We start from the raw sequence: 25345 nt of genomic DNA, 5'->3' as shown, positions 1-25345 counted from the left end.
TTTCTAGATCCTGTCAACTTGATCGTCACTATTAACCACCACAGGGGCATCTGGAGAAGGGGGTGATGGATAGAGCATCGGGAGGAAGTGAATGGCTGGCAGAATGAAAGATGAGTAGTTTGTGAGCTGGGCTGCACACTGCCCCACTGCATGTGGGGGCTGAGTTTTCCTTACGTGCTCTGTGAAGAGAGGCTGGGAGTGTTGTGCAGCCAGTTAGCCGGAAGTTGTACTGGCCTCAGGGGCTGGGGAAACTGGGCATGGGGTTTTCCTTCTAGCCTGAAGGGGAAGAGCAGAGCTGGCATTTCAGGAAACTCTTCCCTGCATCATCAAATTCTGAGTCTGAATGTATTTACTTATTTATAGCAGGGATTATAGGCATGTGCCTATACATCACACCTGGTGTATGTGCTGTTAGGAATGGAACCCAAGACCATGTGCCTCCTAGGCAAGCACTCTGCCAACTGAGCCACATTACCAGCCTTTCTGAGTCTGCATTTGCTGAGCACCCAGTTATTGGAATTTTCCCAGGGGCCTGTCTTGAGAAAATCCTTCCCAGAGTCTTGGGGAAGACGCTATGTCCAGCATGGGGTTATCTGAGGGAAAAGAATCTATGTACACCAGTTTCTTACGTCCGTTTACTTTATTTCTCTATAACAAACTTCTGTCTACACAGCTGCAGTTCCATTCTGACACTCAGTTCCTCTCTGTCCCTTTTTCTGTCCTTGCATAGCCCTAGTAATAACTAAGCTCTTATTCTTTCCATCTCATCTTCCTCCTCTGTTCCTTCTTCCTCCATCTTTCCTTCCTCTTCTCCTTCCTGACCTGATTCAAATCCACCTATAGTCTACAGAACTTTTTCTTGCTCCTTACTCCTTGGCCTGAGCCAGTTTGCCTTTTCATCTACAGAAACTCTGCCTTGTTCTCTTCTCTCTGTCCACACGACTCTGACCAGACCAGGAATTCTGCTCCAGTCTTTACTGCATCTGGTTATGAAAAAGAAAAAAGAAAAAAAAAGAAAAAAACCTCTTTTGTCCTGAGTCAATAGCTCTGGAATGCCACTAGGCCTGAAGGAAAGGCATGATCTGAGCTTCATTTGCACAAGAAACAAAGCTATGCATCTACAGTCCACCTGTCTCCTAGCCTCTGTAAGGGTGTTACCTAGTAGATCAGCAGTAGGTCTGAGAAGCTTATACTGTTTGCCATATGGCCTAGTAGTATATGGGTGCACAAGAAATTCATATCAGAAGACTATATATTAAAGGTTGAATAACACCAAATATTCCCTGATAAATGGCTTCCCTCTAGAAAGATTCCTTGAACTTTCTAGGTATAGCTTTATTATATACAGCTGAATCTCTATAATATATTCTTGCAGCTTGCAGCACCCAGTAGATATCAGGTGCTGTCAGCTCTGATGTGGACAGAATCCCCGCCAAACAGAAGCCTACCACCTCTATCCAGCAGGTGAGGGAAGTTGGGCTCAGGAAGGTGAAGAAATTGGTCCATGGTCAAGGTCACATACCAGTAAATGGCCTGAGCTAGGGCTTGATCCCAAGTCTGGGTGATGGCTAAATTGTTAGCAGAGCTACCTAAAATAGCTTTTTCTCTCTCTTTCTTAATTTCATTATTTATTTTAGTAAATGCAAAAATAATGGGTTTCATTATATTTTCATGCCTAGTATCTCCTAAAGTAGCCTCATTGGGAAGCTCCTTGACAACTGAAATGCCATGCGGTTCTAGAGCTAAATGTTCCTGGGTCCTCCATTGGGGCACAGAGCTGTATTTCAGTTGAATGAGTGCAAAGGGGTACAGCTATTCTGCCTGGAATACAGTAGGTGCTCAATATATGTTGAGTTTTCAGGGCAGGCAGACAGGCCTGGGGAGGAAGAAGGGAAAGACTTCACCCTGAGGACAAATTAGAGATAGCTTAGTCACTGTCCCTTTGAGAAGTTCCAGGGCTCCTCAGCCAGAATTGCCCCTTTGGTCTGTCTGCAAGGAGCTGGTCCACACTGAGTCACTGGGCTCCACTCTAGCCAAGGCTACTACGAGGTACAGACTCATCAACCTATGACTGAGTGAAGATGGAGAAACTGAACCCGGGAAGATTATTTCTTTCTTTTCCCTTTTGAATAGAGGAAGGGGAAAGTGGTTGAGGAAACTGTGGTCTGTGACATGGGGACTGTGTGCGTACCCAGCTCCTTGCTGATGAGCACAGGCTGTGGCTCATTCTCAGGAGCCAGCTCCATCAGAGCACAGAGGGGCAGGCTGAGTGCTGGCTCATGAAGTGGGACTAGAGCCATCCTGTGTCCAGCCTGCCAGGGAACTGACCCCATGTCCATCACTCCCGCTTCATCTTCTGTCTACTCTGCCTCTAAACTGAAGGCTTAGCAATTTAGAAATGCAAACACTCCGTGCTGGCGCATAGTAGTCCTAGGGAGAGGCGGTGTGGTGGCCTAGCTTGCAGGAAGCAGAGTGTGCAGGGCTGAGCTGAGCTGCACAAGGGCTTCGGAACTTTGAGGCCCACACCCCTATTACTTTTTCTTCTCAGAATACGGATTGGGAAACTGAGGCACAGGGAGGAGTAAGACATGCTGAGGCCATACAAAATCAGTGGCCATAGAGCAAGATGGGTCTGTCACTCAACCTCTCCCAAGGCACTGTTCCTGGAAGAAGCCATATGGTTTCAAGAATTTCTTCCCAGAGGGAGACAAAAACAATGTGTACCCCCTTGATAAGGTCCCAAGGACCTTATGATTTTACCAAAGTTCACCCCAGGGAATTAATGAGTTTACTGGGCTTCCTTACAAGCATGAATGAAGGTCTACTTGCAGGAGCTTAGATGACCCCAAAGCTGCTACACTGGAAAAGTTTTCACACCACATGGATGGTGGCTTCCCTGTAAGCCCATAGAAGAGCCCCTCTTAATTAGTATTCCCCAGTCTGAGTACTCGAGCATCTCCTGAGACCACAGGCCACATGCAGTTAGGGCAGGATTAAGTGGCTGGTAACTCAAATGAGGATCCAATGATCCTTCTCACTCCCTTCTTCTGTAAGGGGATGTCAGCAGTCAACAAGCCAGATCATGAAGAACCCTTGCAAGAAGTGCCACTGATTTGATGAAGATGGTGGTCTTGCTCCAATGTGTTCTACATCCCTTATGTTCAGGGCACCTGAAGAACTTTAAGTTCTCTGTGAACTGGAGCCTCGTTGGAGTGCCTGGTACAACATAACAAGCAGCCATTGCCAGGCAAACTGCACTACACAGACTTGAGATTATAATGAGATTTGCTCTGTATCAGGTGCCCACGATATACTGGCCATGAGGACTCATGGGAGTTGATTAAAATAAAAGATGAGATCATGATGCCCTGCCATTTGGCTGTTCTGGAGTTGCTGCAGATATCAGCTGAGAACCCAGATGTGAAGTGGGTGAGGGAGTCAGGGGGAGGTACAGTCTTTTAGTTCCTGGTCCTCACGCCTCATATACGTTTCTGCTTCCTGCCATCGCTTCCTGGGATTAAAGGCGTGTGTCACCATGCCTGGCTCTTTCCAGGGTGGCTTTGAACTCACAGAGATCCAGATGGATCTCTGCCTCTGGAATGCTAGGATTAAAGGCGTGAATGCCACCATTTTCTGGCCTCTATATCTAGTGGCTGTTCTGTTCTCTGACCCCAGATAAGTTTATTAGGATGCACACTATATTGGGGGACACAGTATCACCATATCTCAATTCAAATATTTCTACATAGTTATTTGTGTGTATGTGCCCAAGCACACATGGCGTGCATGGTGCTCATGTGTGGAGGTCGGAGGGCAGCTTCATGGAGTTGCTCCCTTCCTTCCTCCGTGTGCCTCTTGAAGACTGGACTCGGGTCCTCAGGCTCGCATCAAGTGCCTTTACCCGCTGGGCCATCTCACTGGCCATGCATCTCAGCTGAAGCACGGTTGGTGTTTGGGGAATTTGGCAAATGGATTTAGTTAGGCGCGGCGGTGAGGGGTGATGGTGCATATGCCCAAGAGTGCATGTCCAGAGGACAGGCGAGGACATGCGGTGTCCTGCACCATCACGCTCTGCCTTCTTCCCTTGAGACAGGGTCTCTCGCCGAATCTGGAGCTGGGTTGGCAGCCGACAAGCCCCGGAAATCCTCTGGGCACTTAATTTTAACTCTCTGCCCTCTGTGGCACAAGGGTTACAGGCATGCATGACCCAACCTGTTCTGTTTTTTTTTTTTTGTTTTAATGTGGGTGCTGGGGATTGGAACTCAGGTCCTCATGCTTGTGTGGCAAGCACTTACCCACTCAGCCTGCTCCTCAGTCATTATTATTATTGTTGCTATGGGCGGGGCAGCCTTACCTTAGCCATTATAAAAAAGAATAGCAAAGAAAGAGAATTCACCCTGTCTACTAAACATTCTTCAAGGATCTACTGACACGATGTGGAACCTGTCCAGAAATCACCAGATTGGACGAGGAGACGAGCTCTCTCGGCAACAGACCCGCGGACCCACAATAAATGGCGGAAGGATGGAACGTTTGGCTGGCGGTGTAAGACAGATAGGCTGGCAGAAATAAAGTTGGGTCTTTAGACCTTACATACTACATGTAATTCAGATGCTTGACTGGCCCAGCTGTGACAGTTGAGATTATAAAGCTAACAAAAGGAAAAAGTAGAGAAAAGTATTTCCATGACTTCCAGCTAAGAAGACCCTTTCAACCATGATCCAATTAGTGAACAATATTGATGGATTTTTGTTACATTAAAATTAAGGAATTTTTGAGCCCAGCAGTGGTGGCACACCCCTTTAATCCCAGCACTCAGGAGTCAGAGGCAGGAGAATCTCCTAGTTGGAGGCCAGCCTGGTCTACAAATGGAGTTCCAGGACAGCCAGGGCTACATACACACACACACACACACACACACACACACACACACACACACCACCAACAACAAAAAAACCTGTCTCAGAACACAAAACTCCACAAAACAAAACACACACACACACACACACACACACACACGAACTTTTTAAATGGACTTTAAAAATATTTGGTATTATCTTAGTCTCTTTTTATTTTTTAATTTATTAATTAATTTATTTATTTTGGTTTTTCGAGACAGGTTTTCTCTGTGTAGCTTTGCGCCTTTCCTAGAACTTGCTTTGGAGACTATGTTGGCCTCGAACTCAACAGAGATCCGCCTGCCTCTGCCTCCCAAGTGCTGGGATAAAAGGTGTGCGCCACGACCGCCCAGCCAGTCTCTTTTTAAAAGTTATATTTATTTATTGATGTGTGTTTGGGGGAGGACTATGTACATGAACAATTTTCAGGAGTTGGTTCCTTCCTTCCACCGTGTGGTTCCTGGGGATCGAACTCGGGCTGTCAGGCGGTGGCACACACTTTCTACCTGCTGAGCCATATCGGCCGTCCAGTCAAGCAATTTTTAAACGATAAGGGGAAGCATGAATAAGGACAGCAAACACACACCAGAACGGAGGAGGTATTTATGAAATCCGAAAAGGACATGGGATTAATATCTAGAAGATACAAGGAATTAGAGCAGATCTACAAGAAGACAGGAAATAATAACGAACGATCGGATGAAAGGATGTTGAAAAGCAGTTCACAGAAGGGGAAACCCGGATGACTCAGCAGCGGCGAAGAGGTACTTGGACCTAAGAAGTTCAGAGAAATGCAAATGAGGCCCCGTGGCTTCCACTTCACACTCACCACATTGGCCTAGGAAGAAAGCTGGCTAATGGCAAGTTCAGGGGAAAACGTGCAGAAATAGGAACCCTCTGGCCCCGCCGGTGGGCTGTGACAGCGTGGGCGGCACAGAGCAATCGGGCAGCGTTAGGGAACTAGGTGCCCAGTACCCTGGGGTCCCACAGCCTACTCCTGAGACACTCCAACACCCATAAGCCACATCAGATTGGTTTACAGGGATGGATGGATTGTAGCAGTAGGGATGCTTTGAAAGAGGCTCAAGGTCAGGCTCAACACACACACACACACACACACACACACACACACACACACACACACGCCTTGTATGGTAAGATCTGTATATCATTCACTCCACCCTCTAGATCCAAAATCCAATAAGCCAGTGATGGAGGAGTTATATTTTAAAAAATTATGCTCAGATCAGCCACAGAATTATGAAATGCCTAGGAATACAAGAAAACAGTAGAGGGCAGAGAGGCCATTTATGAGGAAACAGGAAAACTGAGGCCAGAGTCGATAGAGTATGTAAGGGTGAGGGCAACCATTGCTTGTCCACAGATAGGGCCAGCATCTCCCTAAGTCCCTTAGAGACAGAGGGAGAGAAGAACGAGACGCGGAGGGGCACAGGGGGCGGGTGGTTTGGAGAGAGAGTGGACATGGGGGAAAGGAGAAGTGAGTGTGGGGTTAGAGGAGTGAGGGGTAGGGGCCTGGCCCTGGGAAGGGCCCTCTCAGATATCAGGGGAGGGGGTCGGGCTGGCGCGGGGAGGGGCTGAGGAGGCAGAGTTGAAAGCCATTTAAAGATGAAGGGGGCAGGTCTGGAGGTGTGACTCAGGTAGAGGCCCTTTCCAGGGTTTACAGAGCTCCGGGTTCTAGAGCTCCGGGTTCTAGTCCAAACGAGAGAGAGAGAGAGAGAGAGAGAGAGAGAGAGAGAGAGAGAGAGAGAGAGAGAGAGAGAGAGAGAGAGCGAGCCTGGAGAGAAAACTCAGTTGGTAGCATGCTTCCAGCACTCATGAAGCCCGGCTACCATTCCTAGCATGGCATGAATGGACACCCTGGTGAACATCCTGGTAATCTTAGCACTAGGGAGGTGGAGGCAGGAGGATTGGGAGTTCAAAGTCATCCTTAGCTACATAGTAAGTTTGAGGCCAGCCTGGGCTGCAGGAGACCCTACCTCAAAAAGAAATCTTAAAAAAATGTGAAAGGGGAGAAGAAAAAAAAAGATAATTATGAAAAAAACAAAACAAAAAACGCTCATGGAGCTGAAACGACACTCAGATGTGGGTGCTGGAAGTCTGGAGTTCCCAGTACAGGACCCAGTGAAAATGAAAATGTGCACTGGCTCCTTCCAGAAGCCCTACTTTCTATGTTTACCACCCGGGGAAACTCTCGCGTGCCTCTGTTTGGCAGTACTCAAGATGGTTACTGTTCATCCCCTGAAGTCCACAACTAGAGAGCAGTGAAACACTGGTGAACCTTAGGGCAAGTACACAGCCCAACTCCACACAGCAGAGGAAAGAGAAGGAAGTGAGAACTGAAGTCAGCAATGTGGGCATGTTCTCATCTCAAAGACTGAGTGCTGTCAGACAGGTAGGCTCAAGCTCCTGCTGTTCGGGTGTGCACAGGCGAATATGCATGCATATCATATGAAACACAGTTATCCTTCAGCTTCTCCTGGGATGGCTTCCAGGAGTCCCTTCTTGTAGATACCCAAATCCATGGATGCTCACATTCAGGATCCCTGCTTTTCAGGATACCCACACCATGCATGCTCTAGTTATAGTAACTTACGTCAAAGAGCGTGATGCTTGCGGGTAACACACACATTTGCCTATAGACTTCAAGTCATTTTTATGTAGTACCTTTATATCTCTATAAATTATCTTTATATAGCACACTTATATGAGCTTAGAGAATAAACAATATCAAGAAAAAAGGTCTGAATGTGTTCAGTATGCACACACAGTGTTTTTGCTTGTTTGATTTCTAGAACATTGCTGATCCCTGATTGGGTATATCCCGGGATGTGGAGCCCACGGATCTGAATGTTCACTGGAGTCCAATGTGTTGTTTGTTTTCATATGAAGCCCCAAAATAGACCAGAGAAACAGTAAACTCAAAGCAGTTGTCCCTGGGAAGAAGATTGTCTGAGTGGGAACTGGTGTGCAGCGTCAAGGACCTCTAGTTTAATGATAAAGAGTTTGAAGTAAGAGGCTGGAGAGAAGGCTCAGCAGTTTTCAGTGCTTGCCGCTCTTTCAAAGGACCCGAGTTCAGTTCCCAGCATCCACGGCAGGCTGCTCAGAACCACCTGTAACATCAGCTCTAGGGCATCTGATGTCCTCTTATGGGCCTCTGAGGGCACCCACAGACCATACACCCACTCATACACATTAATAAAAATAAACCTTAAATCCGGTCCTCTGTAAGAGCAGGGAGCACTCCTAACCTCTGAGGCATCTTTTCATCCCCATCTAGATATTTAATTCTTATTTTTTTGTGTCGTGTGTGTGTTGGGGTGTGTGTGTGTTACAGGTGGGAAGACAGCCAGGGGAGACAGTTGTGAACCTGTGGCTAACACCAGGCACAGCTTCCTGTTCGTGATTTACGACTGTGACTCACAAGGGGCTGGCCCAGCACACTCAGGGTGTGGTGATAAGCACTGGCAAGAACCAGCCAAGAAATGTCCTGACTGCGACCACTAAGGGGAAGAGAGGGAAGGACAAGGGATACCCTTGCCCAGAAGCAGCCCTATATGACAGGAGTCCCTGGGCCTCTAGAGGCCATGTTGGAAGGACCTTGCTCTGTAGCTGTTTCTAGGAGTTCACATAGACAAGTATATCAGAGGTTCTCCCTCTGAAAGCTGCCTCTGCCAGCATCCTTGAGCCACTGCGTGCTGCACCTAAGCCTCTGATGGTGTCTCTCAGTCCCAGGTGTGTGTGGGGCTCATTAAAAAAAGTCAATCAGATCATCCAGGGGCTGGGGAGATGGTCCAGTGAGTATTTGCCAGGCAAGCATGCAAGCATGAGGCCCACTGTTTGGATCCCCAGCTTCCAAAGGGGTAGGGGGGAAGCACAGTAGATATGGTGGCCCTCTTGTAATCTTAACACTCAGGAGGTAGAGACGGGATCCAAAAAGCAAGCTAGCTAGACCAGCCAAATAGGTGTGCACCGGGTTCGAGTGAGAGACCCTACCTCCACACACAGAGAATTGAGGAAGACATGATGTTAATTTCAGGTCTCGGTGCTTGTGCACACATGTACGTGCCCCTGAGTGTGCACACACACACACCACCACCACCACACACACCATCACCACCACACACACCACCACCACCACACACACATGCTGTTGCAGAAGGCATTCTTCCTAGAAAACAGAGCCGTCTTCCTCAGATCTGCTATGCAGAAAAGAGCCTATCACATCAGGGCCTTTGGATTGTTAAATTTCCCTCAGAGGAGAAGGGGGTGGGGAAGGCCATTGGATCCTCACCTGACATTCCAGCAACTCCTCCAAGACATTTGTACACAGTTCTGTCTGAATTGCTGCTGGGGGCCTGGGTGTGTCCCTGGCAGTGTGAGAGTATTTGGTTGTAGAAGCCTAGAAGAGGAACTCTCTGTGCAGCTATGTGGAAGTCATTATCCATGCTGGGTGAAGACTTTCCAGTGTGGATGCACTGGGGTTACCCATGCTGTGCAATGAACTCGTTAGTTCCCCAGGGTGAACCTGGGTAGAATCCTATTAGGAGGGAGCAGGCCAGCACAGGCACACCACACACACATAAACCAAAAGTCATGGGATCCTGGCACTGGGACCTTTGGGACACAATTTCTGGCTCAGTCTCTCTGGGAGCATGTTTGTGGGTGTCTTGGAGGCTGAGAGCTACTCTGACTGAAGCTGGAGTGCTTCCTCCCAGAGGCTTGCCAGGATACCTGACATACAGTAGGTGCTCAGTTAACAGCCTGGGCAATCCTGCAAAGGTGAGTCTTCTGTTTACAGAAGCAGAGCTACCAGCTTTTGGGGTGTGAGATGACAGGGGATCTCTGAGGTCTGGGGCTGCCCTGGGAAGTGGGGAGGGGCTCGGGAACCCCATGGCCAGGTTCATAGGCTTTGTCTGCAGCCCCCGAGGAGGCTGTCATCCTATCTCTGCCCATCCACTGTAAGAACAATGGGGCCTTTTTGGCACCATAGGGCTTATGGCCTAAGAGATGCCTGGTGGGGTGACTAGAGCCAAGGACTGACTTGATTAGACTGGATTCAACCCTGATATGTACTCTTCATTCATTCATTGATTCATTCATTCATTGATTCATTCATTCATTCATTCATGCACCTTCCACGTGGTGTTTTGAGACAGGGTTTCTCTATGTAGCCCTGGCTGTCCTTGCGCTCGTTGTATAGATCAAGCTGGCCTTGAACTCACTGAAATATCCCTGCCTCTGCCTCCCTAGTGCTGTCATTAAAGGCGTGCGCCACCACGTCTGGCTGGTTTTCATCTCTTTATTGCCTCCTGCGTATACTTAGAATTTCTCATTCACTTCCACTTTATTGAGCCCTACCTTCCGTGAGTTTCCTAGGTACCGAAGGGATAGCCAGGACAGGATGGCATGCGTACCTGTGCTGCAGAGGACTGTACGATGCAGCAGTGTGAGCAGCGACTGTGCTGGCTGGGCAGGAGCTAAACTGTAAGGTCCTACAAAACTGCAAGACCGTGTGTACCGACAGACACGTGTTGGTGACCCAGAGTAGCCCTCCGCTAACTGCTAGTTTCACAATTACTCATCGTTATTAACATGAACTGCAAGCGATCCCTGGTGAGCATTTGCTAGGCACCTGCGTAGATGCTAGGTTAGCTGACGGAGGGCGGGGCTGGGGGGGCAGGCTGCAGTGTTTTCATAGAATAACAGCTGATGCTATAAAAAGCAGTGCCTAGTATTCAAGTCAGGGTAGGCCCCCGTGTTTGGAGTTGGTGGCTTTAAGAGAAGAGAAACACACACACACACACACACACACACACACACACACACACACACTTCACGTTTACCCCTTGCCTCTTGCTATGTGGATCTTGCCAGCAAGGTCATCATTATTGACTGTGACTCCTTGGTCCTGGACCAGAACCATGAGTTGAAATCATCCCTTTCTCTTCATAATGTACCCAGTATGTGGTGCTGAGTTACTAGCCACAGAATACAGACTAAGATAGGAACTAGCCTGTGGTCTCCTGTGTGCGGTCCCTGGGGGGGCATTGTTCCCTGGCTGGACAGGATGAGTCAGTTGGACCCACTGGGCAGGGTTCAGGGCAGACCACTGATTCTTGTTTCTGACAGGTGACACTCATTCCTGGCTTTCAGCTTTCTCAGGTAGATCAGAGCACCCCTGAGATGTGTTCCATAGGGGGCATAGGGACCAGAACTCTCCTTGCCTGCTCAGTGGCTGTCCCTCTTTAGGGTTAAGGCTGTGGGCTGTGTCCCATGTCTCAGAAACATGTGGGAACCAGGTGATTTCCCAGGCTCCTGACTATCAGGTGGGATTTTCCATCCTATGAAGGGTCACTTCCCAGTTTCTCTCAGAGCACCTAGAAGTACCAACCTTGTGATTGCTCTCCCAAGGGCGGGTGGCTACAAGGCTTTCTCCTATCAGCCTACAGTGAGAGTGTGTGTGTATAAGGAGGCGGGCAGTCACCTGTCCCCCTGCCCATCCCACCTCTCCAAGTGCCTTGTGCAGGGCTGGAGGAATACACGCTGGCCGTGGGGCTGGCGCTCAGATGGCAGCTAGAGTGAGTGCTCTGATGAGGTCAGTTCTAGAAAACAAGACTTCCTGGATGGCTTTTCTCCCTCTGCCTCTGTCAGCCAAGGGACTCAGAACGAGAGGACCGGCTGTTCTCGCTGAAGGCTCTGAGCATGTTCAAAGGAACTCGAACAAATGAAACGTATCAACAAGAGCTGTACTACGCCATGCTGTGTACTGTGGTTGTGCATGCTGAGTTAAGCAGGCACATGCCATATGTTAGCGGGACCAGATTATATAGCTTATATTAATAAGCTCTGTGAAAAGGTGCAAATAGTCACGTGTAATTAGCCTGGCACTAGGGCCGTGGTTCTTAACCTGTGGGTCACACCCCGTTTGGGGTCGTATATCAGATATGCTGCATATCAGATATTTACCTTATGATTCATAACAGTAGCAAAATTACAGTATGAAGTAGCAATGAAAATAATTTTATGGTTGCGGGGGGGGGGGTCACCGCAACATGAAGAAATGTATTAAAGGGTTGCAGTGTTAGGAAGGCTGAGAACCACTGCTCTAGGGTCTAAGTGAGTGAGTGATCTAGGCCCTTTGGTTCTCCAGAGCAGATGTCAACTTTGGGACTGTTTGCCCCAGAGTCAAGTGGAAAGTCGGTGAGATTTGAGAAAAGAAGCTGGAGGCAGGTCAGCTGAGGGAAGGCCCAACCTGGGCAGCCAGTCACAAATACAGTGGGCATCTATCTCCAGTGCCAGTCTCTTTCCCTTCACTGGAAAGGTGACCCGAAGGGGAAGGAGCAATGGAGAGAGACTGAGTCACTCGGGGCTGGAAGAGATGCTGGAGAAAGAGACCCAGAGCTGCCTGGGGGAGTCCAGGTGGAGGTGCCCAGGGAGAGCAGAGGACTCGGTGTGAGGGGACGTGTCTTCAGTCAGTGGCCCCGCCCCTTCCCGCCTCCACCCCTCCCCTACCCCCAAGGTCTGCCCTAGCTCTGGCCTGGGGCTTTCGCTTTCAGTCACCAGCTAGAGCGCGAGGAGCCACTAGATCTCCAGGCGCAAGGGCGGGAGCCACCGCCGCCCCTATGGCGCCCGCCACCCTCTGGGTCGCTCTGGTCATCGGACTGCAGCTATGGGCCACCGGGCACACCGTGCCTACCCAGGTGGGTGACTCTCAGGTTATCAGGGGAACAGCCGCATCGCACAGTGCCCACCGTGGCTACAGCACAATTCCGGGACAGCGCGAGAGGCCATCCCATCCCCAGCCAACCTGCGCCACGCGCCTCTAGGGAGCAGCGGGGAACCCGAAGCCTGGCACCTTGGGAGCCTGGGGTGGAACTTGGGTCCAGGCAGCTTCACGTTCCAGAAATGCGCTGTGGCTCTCTCCACGAGCGCGGCCAGGGCTTGGGTAACAGCCAGCCAAGGCTCGGGAGTACCGTTCATCCCTGTGACTCTGCGAAGTCCCTTCTGTCCTGCACACTTGAAGCGGGAAGGACCCTTACCGGGGTCACTGCCCGAGCGCGTTGCCGATTCTTCCTTCTCTGCGCCAGCCATGGTTTCTCTCTTTCTTAGAAACACCGGGGCTGCTAGTTGTCGTTGGGGCCAGGAGTCTAAGTAGGCGCCTCATATAAGAGACGGTTGGGTAGTGAGTCACTTCTCTGCCACTTACCCAGATCTCTTCCAAGGATCCGCCTGTTGTGTTCAGGGGCCATTTCAGAACGTTCTCTGTGTGCTGGGGACAGTGGAGGCGAGGGGAGCTACCCAAGGAGCCCCGGGAAACCGGAGAGAGTAAAGACCCCAGTATTCCGTCTTCGCATTACTCACACAAGAAAAGGGCAAGTCTACAGTGTGGTCTTTTTATTTTATTTTTCCTTCCTGTCTCCATTGTTGGTAAGACAGGGTAAAGAGAACATAGATTCCGGGTGTGGAAAGCGAGGCCCAGAGAAGTCACCTTTTCTGAAGGGCATGGGGGGAGCTTGCTGCACAGGATATGCCTTCGCTTGGCTCCACAGTTGGGCAGTTAGGTGTGCTTTCTGCCTCCAGAGCCCACGCTGATGGACAGACTGTATTTACCTGTCTGCAGGAGAGGAAAGCAAGAGGTGGCTTCTGTGGTGTCATAAGTGACTCAATGGCTCAGGGTTGGAAAGGAATGGACTCATCCATGATGGATGCTGGTCCTCGGGGAGGTTGCCAGGGATGGACTCTGATCAGGACGGTCCCAGTTCTGAGGGCTGAGTGTGAATGTGCATGGCTGCGGTGGCCAGCCTGGCTGGGGACTGTTCTCTGAACTCCAAGGAAGAATAGGTCTTTGGGCTCTGAGCTTGGGCCTGTCCCTGGAATCGGAGCATATGAACTTCCGTTCAGGAGGAGGGGCCGCACAAGGCCCTGTGGGACTCAGGTGGAGTGCAGGTGTGACCGGAGGGACTGGACTCCTACCTTCTGCGACTGTTGCCATGGATTCTTAGCTTGCTGCCTGTTCCCACTCCCACAAATCCTTCTTTGACAGAGAGACCTTGCTGAAGCCCAGACGTCCCTCTCTGCCTGTCTGGGAAGCCTCTGTGGCTCCTCGTAGTGGAGGCCGAACCCTTACCTTCCACGTATCCCAGGCCAGAGGGAGGTATCTGCCCTACCTGCTCACAGGCACCTATGCCCTGGGAAGCTGATGACTAGGTGCTTGCCATCCTGCATGTGTGAGCCCGGTACACATTTTGTCCACTCTACAGCCTTGACTCTTCCAAACCTTTTGTAAATACCAGTTCTCCAGAAAGGCCTGTCCACATCTCCCCACTTAGGTGTGACCTGCTCTTTGGAGCACAGGTTCCATGCTACCTTTAATTCTCTGTGTGTCTTACCTGCCTTAAAGATGGGACGGACCTGGAGCTGAGAACTGTGCCATCCTCCTTCTCATGATTAATTCCACAGTGGCTCCTGGTTGGGACACTCAAATGCCAGACACTGTGTTGGGTACATTGCCACAGATTGGCACTGAAACTTCCCTTCCAGCTGTTTATACAAGGTGGCTTCCTCTGTTCCACTGAAAGATGTGAGAATGGGTGACGAGCTGGAGCATTTCCCAGGACTACAGAACTGGGAGGTAATGAGGTGGGATTGAAGGCAAGTTGGCCTCAACTCCTAATGTTACTTCCCCAGACCCTCCCTTACCTGTATCTCCCAACTCCTAACCCCTGTGATGGGACTCAGAGATGTTGTGTGTAGCTGGATTGGGCAGCAGACAGAGCCCTGAGGACACTGGAGCAGGTCCTAGGGGGCAGCAGATTCACTTCACCCTTGGGGTGGGGGGAACCCACCATTCACCTAATCATTTAGTCGGCAAATAAATGCATGTGAAGGCAGGATAGCCGGACACTTGTTCTGAGCTGGGATAGAGCGTCCCTACCCCTGGGAGTCTTGGGGCTGAGGGCCGCTGTTCGCTGGTTGGGCCTGAGCCTGCAGGATCTCTGGCTGGCACTTGAATGGAGTTTGTACCTGTAGTACTGCTGAGCCTGAGGGCTCTTTCCTCCTTTCCTTACACCTTTGTCTTTCGTTCACTGACTGACGTCCTTCTGGGGCATCTGTGTTGTGACTGAGAATGTGACCTGGTGATTGGGACCTTCAGATGGCCATGGGCCGGTGACCAGGCGCCCTGATACAGTGCCGTCCACCCATCAACTCTCTCAGTGCTCACGGACACCTGCTTCACACACTGCCCACTGTCTAGTTCTAGGAAGCCACCTTCAGAACCCCAAGAGCCACACTGCCAGAGGTTACATAACTTACAGACACAGGTTTTGCTCAGAACTGCCCTTGTGACCTGGGTCAAATTAGCTTTTGTTTACCCCCTGTTTGTGGTGAGAGAGAGAGAATTTGCTTGGCTTTTTTTTTTTTTTTTTTTTTTTGACAGTGTCTCATGTAGCCCAGGCTGGCCTGCAGTTCATTACGTTGGTTAGGATGACCTTGAACTCCTGATCCTCCTTCCACATCTCCAGTGCTGGGATTCCAGCTGTGTGCCATCAACACCTGACTTCTGTAGGTTGGGACATGTGTGCCTGCTTGCCAAGCAGACACACTACCAGCTGAGCTATACCCTGAGTGTTTGCCTGGCACTCTTGGGGTGAAGAACGGCCTGGACTATTGTCCTGACACCTGGCCCAGTGGCTCCCTGAAGCATTTGTCCGTCCCCAGGGCTGGGTGACACTTGTGACACTTTATGGCCCTTGCTTCCCAGTACTACGGGAGTAGCCAGGGTGGCTTTGTTAGGAAAGGGAGAGTTCAGCCAGGGTGGCTTTGTGGGGGAAGGGAGAGGTTTGTCACCATGTCTGGTATTTGTGTTACATTTCTTGTTGCTCTTGCTGATGACTTATTCCCAGCGCTCAAGGCAGAATTATCAATTCAAGGCCATCCTTGGAATCTGAGACAACCCTGGGCTTCATGAAACTGTAAAAAAAAAAAACAAACAAACCCTAAAAACAAAACAAAACCCCCCAAAACCCAAAACATTTGACTAAATGTCAAAGGCTGACCTTTGTAGTGACTCGTGACCCCATTTTATGGCCAAACGTGATAGGTTGGTGGGTAGATCCAGGTTCTGGTGGCCTTCCTCTTTCAAAGTGTCTCAGGGCTCCTCCCCACTGCTGTGGCAGATCTGATGAGGTGGGGACCTTCTCCCTAAATAACACATACTCTCTACCCCTACCTACCCTAGGCTATGATCGGGCCATATCACTGGTGGTGGCTCAGTCCTGGAACTGGCAAGGAGGGAAATGGGGCTTGGTGCTGGGAGAGGACCCAGTGAGCAGAAGTGAATGAACACGCGGCACTCTCTGTTTCAGACACCGCCAGACACCAGCTCCCTCAGTCAGGGTTCAAGGCCTGAGTCACACAGATGCCAGCTCGCAGCCTTACTCTGCTGCCCAGTGGCTGTGGGGTGTGTGTGTCCCCCCAACCCGCTACAGTGGAAACACTCCCCTGCTGGTGGCCAGGACTAAGGTGTTTCATAGGCTTTGAAGCCACTGGTGGCTGTTTGAGCCACAGGTAGCCTGTCCTGATATGCAGGACATATGCAGCACTCATAGCTAGGTGGGGGACCACAGTATGCTCAGACCCCCATCTCTGGGAGCCATGGGACCCCAAAGCTTCCGGCCTCGGTGACTTTGCTGCCTGGCACTCCAAGACCAACTTCCTTCCTGTCACCTTGTCCTGCTGTGCTTCCTGCCCCGTGCCCCCTAGTTGGGCCCCTCAGATCATTTGCCTGCCTGCCTGGGGTCTAGGACCCCGTGCAGTAGCAAAGGCGATGTGGTCAGGAAGTCGCCGCCCCACCCTTTCAGCGGCAGGTGCTAAATGACAATTGTGGGCGATGAAGAGTGTGTTTGCTGAAAATGTTAGGAGTACATTTAGCTCTGTGGTTCTCAACCTGTGGGTCACGATCCCTGTGCGGATTGAACGACCTTTTCACGGGAGTTGCTTATAGACCATCCTGCATATCAGATATTTACATTATGATTCATAACAGTAGCAAAATCACAGTTATGAAGTAGCAATGTACAGAGCGACTTCCAGGACAGGCTCCAAAGCTACACAGAGAAACCCTGTCTCAAAACATTTTAAAAAAAAAAGATGTCTAGTGAAGTAGCAACGAAATGTTTTATGGTTGGAGAGCACCACAGCATGAGGAACTTATTAAAGGGTCGCAGTATGAGGGAGGTTGAGAACCACTGCATAATACATGTCAGTAGATCCTAGGTTTTCTCTAAACTCTCTTCCATCTGTGTGTGTGTGTGTGTGTGCGTGTGTGCGTGTGTGTGTGTGTGTGTGTGTGTGTGTGTGTGTTTCTGAGATTTTGTTTACTTATGACCCAAGATGGGGAAACCCTCTTCTGAACTGATGCTGCCCAGTTCCAAATACCCAAGCAACTTCTAAGACAGCACAGCCTTGTGGAAGGAGCCTGGCCTGAGTGTTAGTAGAGCAATTTACTGGCTTACTGTGTGTCCTTGCTCAAGTTATTTGACCTCTCTGAGCCCAAACCTTCCAACACCACCAATCTCCAGTCTCAGAAGACTGGGGTGGGGGATGGTAGCTACACAAATCACCAGAGAAGAGAGCTGACATCCTTTCTCACTTTTTTCTTTCTCACTTTTTTTGTATGTGCGTATGTATGTGTGAGTGGTGTGCCTGCACGTGTGTGTTTACATGTGTGTAGATGCATGTCTGTGTGTGCAGGTGCCCAATTTGTCTTCCTCGATTGATCAATCCCACTTTATTTATTGAGGCTGGATCTCTCGCTGAACCTGGAGCTCATTGATGGAGTTAGTCTAGCTATCCAGCTTTTTCTGGGATCTCTGTTGCTGCCTCCCTTATGCTGGGTTTATAGTTAGCTGCCACATTCATGTGTGCTCTGAGGAGCCCAGCTCTGGTCCTCTGGCTTGTAGGCAAGTGTTTATCCGCTGAGCTGTCTCTCCAGCCCTTCATGCTCATCTTATTCCCTTTTGTTTGGGCTACAATTATTTCCCTGTCTCGGACCCCATTGGCATCAAGATTTCATGGCTGCCTGTCAGTCAGCTTGCCTGAAGACAGGCCTGGAAGTCATGGGTTTCCTGCCCCTGTTCCCTAGAACTTAGCACCTTTCATGTGTCAGCAGCGAGGCGTGTCCCCAGACGCTGAGGAAGTCAGAGTTTCGTAACATCAAGCAACAGGACTATCTGGGAGCCGGCAGGTTCAAGGAAGCCCTAGTGAGGCGGGTGTTTCCTCGAAGAAGCTCTTTGTCACCCATAAAGCCCACACTTTGTTTGGTGCCGATTCTGGGCCGACAGTGTGTCTCCTTGTCCTGGGATGCAGGGTAGGGGCTTTGCGGTTTAGGGCCCACCCCTCCTGTGGGACAGGGGCTCTGCAGCTCCAGGACCCACCCCTCTGGGGCTCACATCTTTTTTTCCACCGCGATCTCTTGTGATGTCATAGCTGACAGTGACACTGTTGTGGTTTGGACTGCTCGGTTGTGAGCCTGGGAAGAGGAAATCTACTTAGCTCACTAGCGGGAGGTTGGGGGAGAGAGTTCCTTATACCCGGAATGTGAGCCATCCTAGGGCTCTGGTGAGGAGGTAACCAGTGTGTTCTTAACTGTAGCTCTGTCTGACTCTTGCCCGCTTGAGGAGGATGAGACAGCCACCCTGTCCTCTCTAAGGTCTTCCCCACCCACCCGGTTTCTTCTTGGTTTTTGAAACAGAGTCTCACTTTGTGACTTTGGCTGGCCTGGAACTCGCTTTGTAGACCAGGCTGGCCTCACACTCACAGAGATCCACAGGTCTCTGCTTCCCAAGTGCTGGGATTAAAGATTAGTGCTACCACGCCGGGCTCCCTTCTTTCTAGAGCTGGAGGGGTTAAGTTTGTGGATGCTATGCTGTTCCTCATTTAAGAAGGGCCTCCTCCCAGCCGGCACGTTCAGCACGGGAGGCTGTAAGAGGGCGTGCAGCCCGAGTGAGTAAGTTCTACTGTTGAAACCGAGCATCCGATGACCGTGCTCAGGAGTACTGGGTCCTTGAGAGGCCTAGGGAACCACCACTGTGTTCTCTTTGGGACCTGGGGCCCTGGGTTAACCCAACCCCTCTGTCAAGACATGGGGAGACTATCACTACCCGGGGGTGCTGTTCATCAGGGTGGTCAGTGTGGGTTTCATCTGACCTTAGCCTTAGGACCATAGTGACCTGAGGTTCAGGAAATTGAGTTGGTTTGAGGTTGAGAGCTAGGTGGGAAGGGACATGTAGGCAGTTTTACAGGCCATGCACAAAGACATTTTCTGTCCTCTCGGGACAGGGCAGAGTTGTGGATCCTGGGTTCTGGGGTCTGGGGCCCAGGCCTGGTGTAGCTTCACTTTGGGCAGGAGTTGGCTCGTCAGTTCTCTTCTCTGTTGGGATTCTCCATTGCCCCAGTCCTGACCAGATCTCAAGGACTCTCAGAGCCAGCATTGGAATCCAGGCCTGCAGCGTTAGGAGGTGGTAGAGGGGGCAGGGAATGCTCAGTAGCTTGAGCAGAGGGTGGAGTGTAGCTCTGGACTGGACAGTGAATCTATGGGGAAGGGCTCTGGCATGTTGACTCGGTTAGCAGAACCCTGCCAGTGCCCTAGCTATCCCAGTGCCTGGCCTCCCCAGCTGACCTCCAGCCCTGGCTTCTGTCTGCGGCTGACAGAGCCAAGGTTCCTAATTTGCCTGTCACCAGCTGCTCCCTCTCACACTGCCTGAGCCTCTGGCCCTGAGCCTGGGTCCTGCTCCTTCCTGCTCTCTCTGGCAGGAGGCCAGTCCTCCCCACTCTACCCCGAAGGCCTCCATGCTTGCCTCCCTATGGCGTGGGCCTGTGGTCACACCCTCCTCACCTTCTCTTGTCAGCCTCTTGATTCTCCCCACATTCTGCCCTCCTGCAAGAACTCCGGGAGCACTTTCCCAGCCTTGAGACCCAGAACATAGCAGACTGGTGATGAGTGGATACCAGCTGGAGGCTGGAGGGACTGGGGACAGGGCTGGACCATCTAGCTGGGGCAGGAAGTTTGCTAGAGTCAACGACACATGAGGCTGTGTGTCTGTGGTCAGTTTGTGAAAGAAGTAATACCAGTCACATTAAACAATTGTTGGGCCGGGTATGGTGGATTGCATATGAAATCCTTTGGGAGGTGGAAGCAGGAAGATGGAGAGTTCCGAACCAGTATGTCTTAAAAAAAAAAACAAAACATACATATACATATACATATACATATACATATACATATACATATACATACACACACACACACACACACACACACACACAAACAAAAAAAAACACCCTGTATTTCTGCAGGAATTTGCAAAACACCTTATTGTATCAGACCCAGGAGGTATGTACTGTTGTCAGGTTCATTCTACAGAGAAAAAGACCTTTATTTATTTGAAAATACAATAAACAGGCTGGGGCTGGGGAGATGGCTCAGCAGTTAAGGGCACTTTCTGCTCTTCCAAGGACCTTGGTTTGATTCCCAGCACCCACATAGTGGCTCACAACCATCTGGAACTCCAGCTCCAAGAGAACTGATTTCCTGGGGCATCAGGCACACACATACATTCAGGAAAAACTCTCATACACATAAAATTAAAAACAATATGTGAGATGGTAGTGTCAGATGCTGGGAAGCACCGGGAAGGCAGAGGCAGGTGAATCTCTTGAGTTTGAGGCCAGCCTGGTTTACAAAGTCAGTTCCAGGACAGCAAGGGCTACACAGAGAAACCCTGTCTCAAAAAACCAAACCAAAACCAACCAACAAACAAACTAAAAAACCCAAGAATAACAAAAAACAATAACAACAACAAATGGTCTGGGAGGTGATTCAGTGGTCAGGAGTACTTGCTGCTCTTGCAGAGGCCCCGGGTTCTACTTCCAGTACCAACATGGCAGTTAACTGTCTGTAACTCCAGTTCCAGGGGATCCGATGCCCATTCTGATCTCTGCAGCATCAGGCACGCACACAGGTCCATAGACGAACATGTAGGCAAAGCATTCATACACATAAAAATAAATTCATCTTTTAAAAATGTAACAAATATACAAACAAAAACACAACAAATAGGGTCTGGGGATACAATTGTGCAAGAAAGAAGTCATGCTTAGTGTGTATAACAAATTAATAATTAAATTAATTAGTTAAAAAAAAATCCACAAGAAAATAATTCCTCTAAGATGCCTGCTAATTAGGGATGTAGTCTGATTTCAAAGCCAAGCTTCCTTCCTCCAGTGCCTGTTGCCAACTACCACACTCTCTCCCCATCAGGAGATGGGGCAATGGGAGCCTCTGACAGTTTGGAGGTGGCCTGGGGAAGAGCTGATCATTCTGGCCTTCGTGTGAAGGGCAGATGGGGTGGAAAGGCTAGAGGCAGGGAGACACACTTAGGAGGCTGAAGTGGTGACTCGGGTGAGGTGGGGACGGCAGAGCAAGTGAAGGAGTGGGAGGGTTGAGAGAAGAGGAGCCTGGGGGCCAGGGCATTTTCCCCCCCTGTATCTCCATCTTTTATAGAGGATGACTGTCCAGCCTGAGCTTGGGCATTGTAACTGGCTGGCCTTGAACTCACTGTGTATCAGAGGATGAACTTCTTTCTGATGCTCCTGGCTCCCCATCCCAGTTGCTGGGATTACAGATGTGCATTACCATACCTGGCTTTTTCATGCAGTGCTGAGCATGGAACCCAAGCTTTCACGTGTGCTAGGCATACACTGTACCAACTGAGCTGCACCCCAACCTTTTCTGGGTCTTTCATGGTCAGCCACAGGAACAGCCTTGCCACAATCCTGGCCGTCCACTCTGACTGGGGTCTGCAGTGTCTCCTGAGAGCCAGGCATGAGTCTCATGCATCGGATGCATGGAGCCCTTCCATCCGCAGCCAGCAGGGTGACAGGCCACTGCTCTTGCTAGCAGACGTGAGAGGGCCAGCCTTGCTCATGGGCCTACTGCTCTCCCCAGCCAAAGCCCAGCTTCCATCCTTAGGGATGCACAATCATACTTTGGCTACCACCCAGATGTGATGGCGGTTGGTTGAGGCCACTACATGGACCATGATCTGAATACCACCCTTCAGTTTCTAGGGACACTACCTTGTCCATTCCTTGGCCAGTTCTCATGTGAGCCAAACTCAGCTCAGTGAATCAGAAGTGAAATCTTTTGCTTTTGTTGATAAGCGCTGCGTCTATTAGACACCTGCCCCAGCCACGTGCAGCACCCAGCTCCTCACCCCCACTGGCTCAGTGAATCACAACACTTGGTATGGTCCGCATGGCTCTGTTCTTACTTCGTGGATGCCAAAATCAAGGTGGGAGAAGAAGAGAAGGGGAGTCCAACCAGGTCCTGGCTCAAGGCGAAATCACAGTAGGGTGTCAGGGGTGACACAAGAGAAAACAAAGAATTAACCTAAATATGGTCTAACCTGGGGAATGTAGAAATAGCCCCAGGTTGGCACAGGAACCTCTTGGAGGGATCTGACTCTCATCTGGGGTTCAGAGGTTTCCATGAGAATAAGATGTTGGTGGGGGTGAGTCTGGAGAATCTGAGGGGTCTGCTCTGCAGAATATGTGGCCAGAGGTAGCAACAGGGGTCAGGGTGTGGAAGGGATGTGGGAGTCAGATGCTCTGTATCTGTATCAGGTGATGGGTGAACTGAGGGCCGCAGGTGACAGGTGAGCTGGAGAGATTTTTGTTCCAGCCTGAGGGCAGCAGGAACCGCTGAATACTTTCACGGAGGGCCAGTCTTGGAAGTAGGAAGGTGGCTTAGGTCTGTCTGCAAAGGGGCATACGCTGGGGACCAACAGTGAGGAGACTAGCTGGCGAGAGTTGCCCAGGTGTGGAGGAGAGCCAGCTGGAGATGGAGAAAGCTGTACCAAAGGGTCTCAAGGAGGTGATAACGGAGAGAGTGGGGCATTCTCTGTCACCAAACTGAGCTCTACTTGGAGGCAGAGACCTTGGCATGCAGCTTGAAGCCTGGCCCTAAGAACCGGATCCCAGCATGGGTTTCCTGTCTGCTGCAGCTCACTTCTGAAGCTCATCACAGGCGGCAGCTTGGAGGAGGGATGTGTCACCCCTGGGCTACCCACCTGTGATGTGGTTGGTCCTACCTGACGACAGTGCTCTTTGTTTCCATGAGGGTTGACAGGCCTGGCCGACTAGGCCTTGCGTCGCTGTGACAGCCTGGCTTGATGTGGCTGTACCCTCATAGTCCATGGGGCTTCTGTAAACCTCCAAGGTCAAGACTGAAATGCCCACCCCCACCCCGCCATGCAAATGATGTGGTCTCTCCAGCGCTTGAAGATAGCTTCCGGCTGTGTGTGTGGGGTCCTTGGGCAGATGCCTGTCCCCAACAGCTGTCTCGTTTACCCTGGGATGTGGTGGCTCTTGTGTCTGGAAACATCATTGAATTGTTTACCACCCTGTGAAGCAAGACAAGACCACAGGCTGTGAGGTGCTTGCTGCACGACTATGAGGACCTGAGTTTGATCTCTAGAACCCATGTGAAAATACCAGAGTAGCACATGTGTGGAATCCCAGTGCTGGGGTGGTGGAGCTAGGCGGATCTCTGGGTTTACTGAGTGGCCAACCTAGCCAAATTCGTGTGCCCCAGGCCGAAGAGAAACCTTGTCATGACACTAAGGTGGACAGTGCACTGAGGAGAGACCACACAGGTTGCCCTCTGGCATACACATACACACACACACACACACACACACACACACACACACACACACACACACACACACGCACCCCCATATATGCACTCCCGTATGCACACAGAGTACAGCTACATGTGCACCCACACATACATGTGTACCTGCACATACATGGAGAGGTACTGATTCATGTTCACCCTCCCTGTATAGCCACATGCATGTGCTCCTGCACATACACAAACAGACATGCGCGTGCACGCGTGTACACACACACACACACACAACACACACACACACACACACACCCCACAGGCTATAAAACGGTCCGAGCCGTTCAGGTGTAGGATGTAGCTATAATGAGCTCCCAGTCCTCACCGTGTTGAACCTCCTGGATCCTCCGTTTCTGCATTGTGAAATGGGCTTCGTCTTAGTTGCTTTTTGATTGCTGTGAAGAGACACCATGACTAAGGTGATTTATAAAAGAAAGCATTTAATTGGGGGCTGGCTTACAGTTTCAGGGGGTAAGTCCATGGAGGGGAGCATGACAGACAGGCAGACATGGCACCAGAGCAGCAGCTGAGAGCTTATTTTGATTCATAAGCATGAGAGAGAGAGAGAAGAGAGAGAGAGAGAGAGAGAGAGAGAGAGAGAGAGAGAGAGAGAGAGAGAAAACCTCTTGACATGGGCTTTTGAAGCCCCCTGCCCCCACCATGTTACGCTTCCTTCTACAAAGCCACACCTCCAAATCCTTCCCAGAACAGTTCCACTAACTAGGGACCAAGCATTCAAACATACGAATTTAGGGAGCCGTTCTCATTCAAGCCACCAAAGACTTTTACTGACCTCAATGTTTGGTTCAAAGAGAAAAATGTGGAAATTCATGTGAGTGTGCCCAGACTGGCACCTCACACAGTGGGTACTTATCCTGGATCTAAGCCTTACCAGTCCTTCTAGCTCATACAAAGGGTGGTGCAGGTGGGTGCATACTCTTTACCACAAGCTGGAAGCTCTTCCATGTCACCTTCTCCATCCTCTCCCATTCCTGCCTTAGTGGTAGATCCATGCCCAGGGGTGTTGCCATCTATCATCCGTTCATCTCTCAGTCTGTCCATCTATCCATCTGCCCACACATCTATTCATCCATCTGTCCACCCATCCACCTATTTACTCTTGAATTCATCTCTTTTCATCCTTCCTTCCTTCCTCCCTCCCTCCTCCCTCCCTCCTCCTTCCTTCCTTCCATCTCCATCTCTTCTTCCCTCCATTTTTCATCCATCCATTTCTCCATCTATCCATTTCTTTATCCACCTCCATCCATTTATCCTTTTTGCAGTCTCTGTCTACCAGGCACAGTAGGTGGCTAATTCATATCTATTTAGTGGGTGCTTAATCCTTACCATCCGTTTCCAGTTCTGACCTGACTGGGGGGGGGGGCACTTGCCTTTTTTTGGGCAGAATCTCTCTATGTAGCCTGACTGTCCTGGATCTTACTCTGTAAACCAGGCTGGCCTTGAACTCACAGAGATCCTCCTGCCTCTGCCTCCTGAGTGCTGGGAGTAAAGACACGGGCCACCTCCCCACTCCCTGTTTGGGGTTTTGTCTTTTGAACGACCGGCTCAAGTCAACACGCTGACGCACCAAGAGTTCATTTCCTCATTTCTCAGTGTCAGATCCCCACGACTGCGGGTGGGGGCGAATCTGCGTCTCTCCAGTTCAAAGCGGAAG

General features: G+C 50.4%; 1 protein-coding gene across 1 annotated transcript in view; it reads left to right on the top strand.

The window, feature by feature from the left end:
• The first annotated feature begins 12455 nt into the window (after window positions 1-12455).
• Window positions 12456-25345, top strand: part of Tnfrsf1b (TNF receptor superfamily member 1B) — a 34069-nt gene continuing 21179 nt past the window's right edge. The window contains exon 1 of the mRNA XM_028860146.2: window positions 12456-12619. Coding sequence (XP_028715979.1) covers window positions 12542-12619 — 78 coding nt within the window. The 5' untranslated portion in view covers window positions 12456-12541. The remainder of the gene's footprint in view (window positions 12620-25345) is intronic.

Source organism: Peromyscus leucopus, chromosome 2, assembly GCF_004664715.2.
Source record: "Peromyscus leucopus breed LL Stock chromosome 2, UCI_PerLeu_2.1, whole genome shotgun sequence".
Classification (NCBI taxonomy): domain Eukaryota; kingdom Metazoa; phylum Chordata; class Mammalia; order Rodentia; family Cricetidae; genus Peromyscus; species Peromyscus leucopus.
This window is presented reverse-complemented; position numbering and strand designations above follow the sequence as displayed.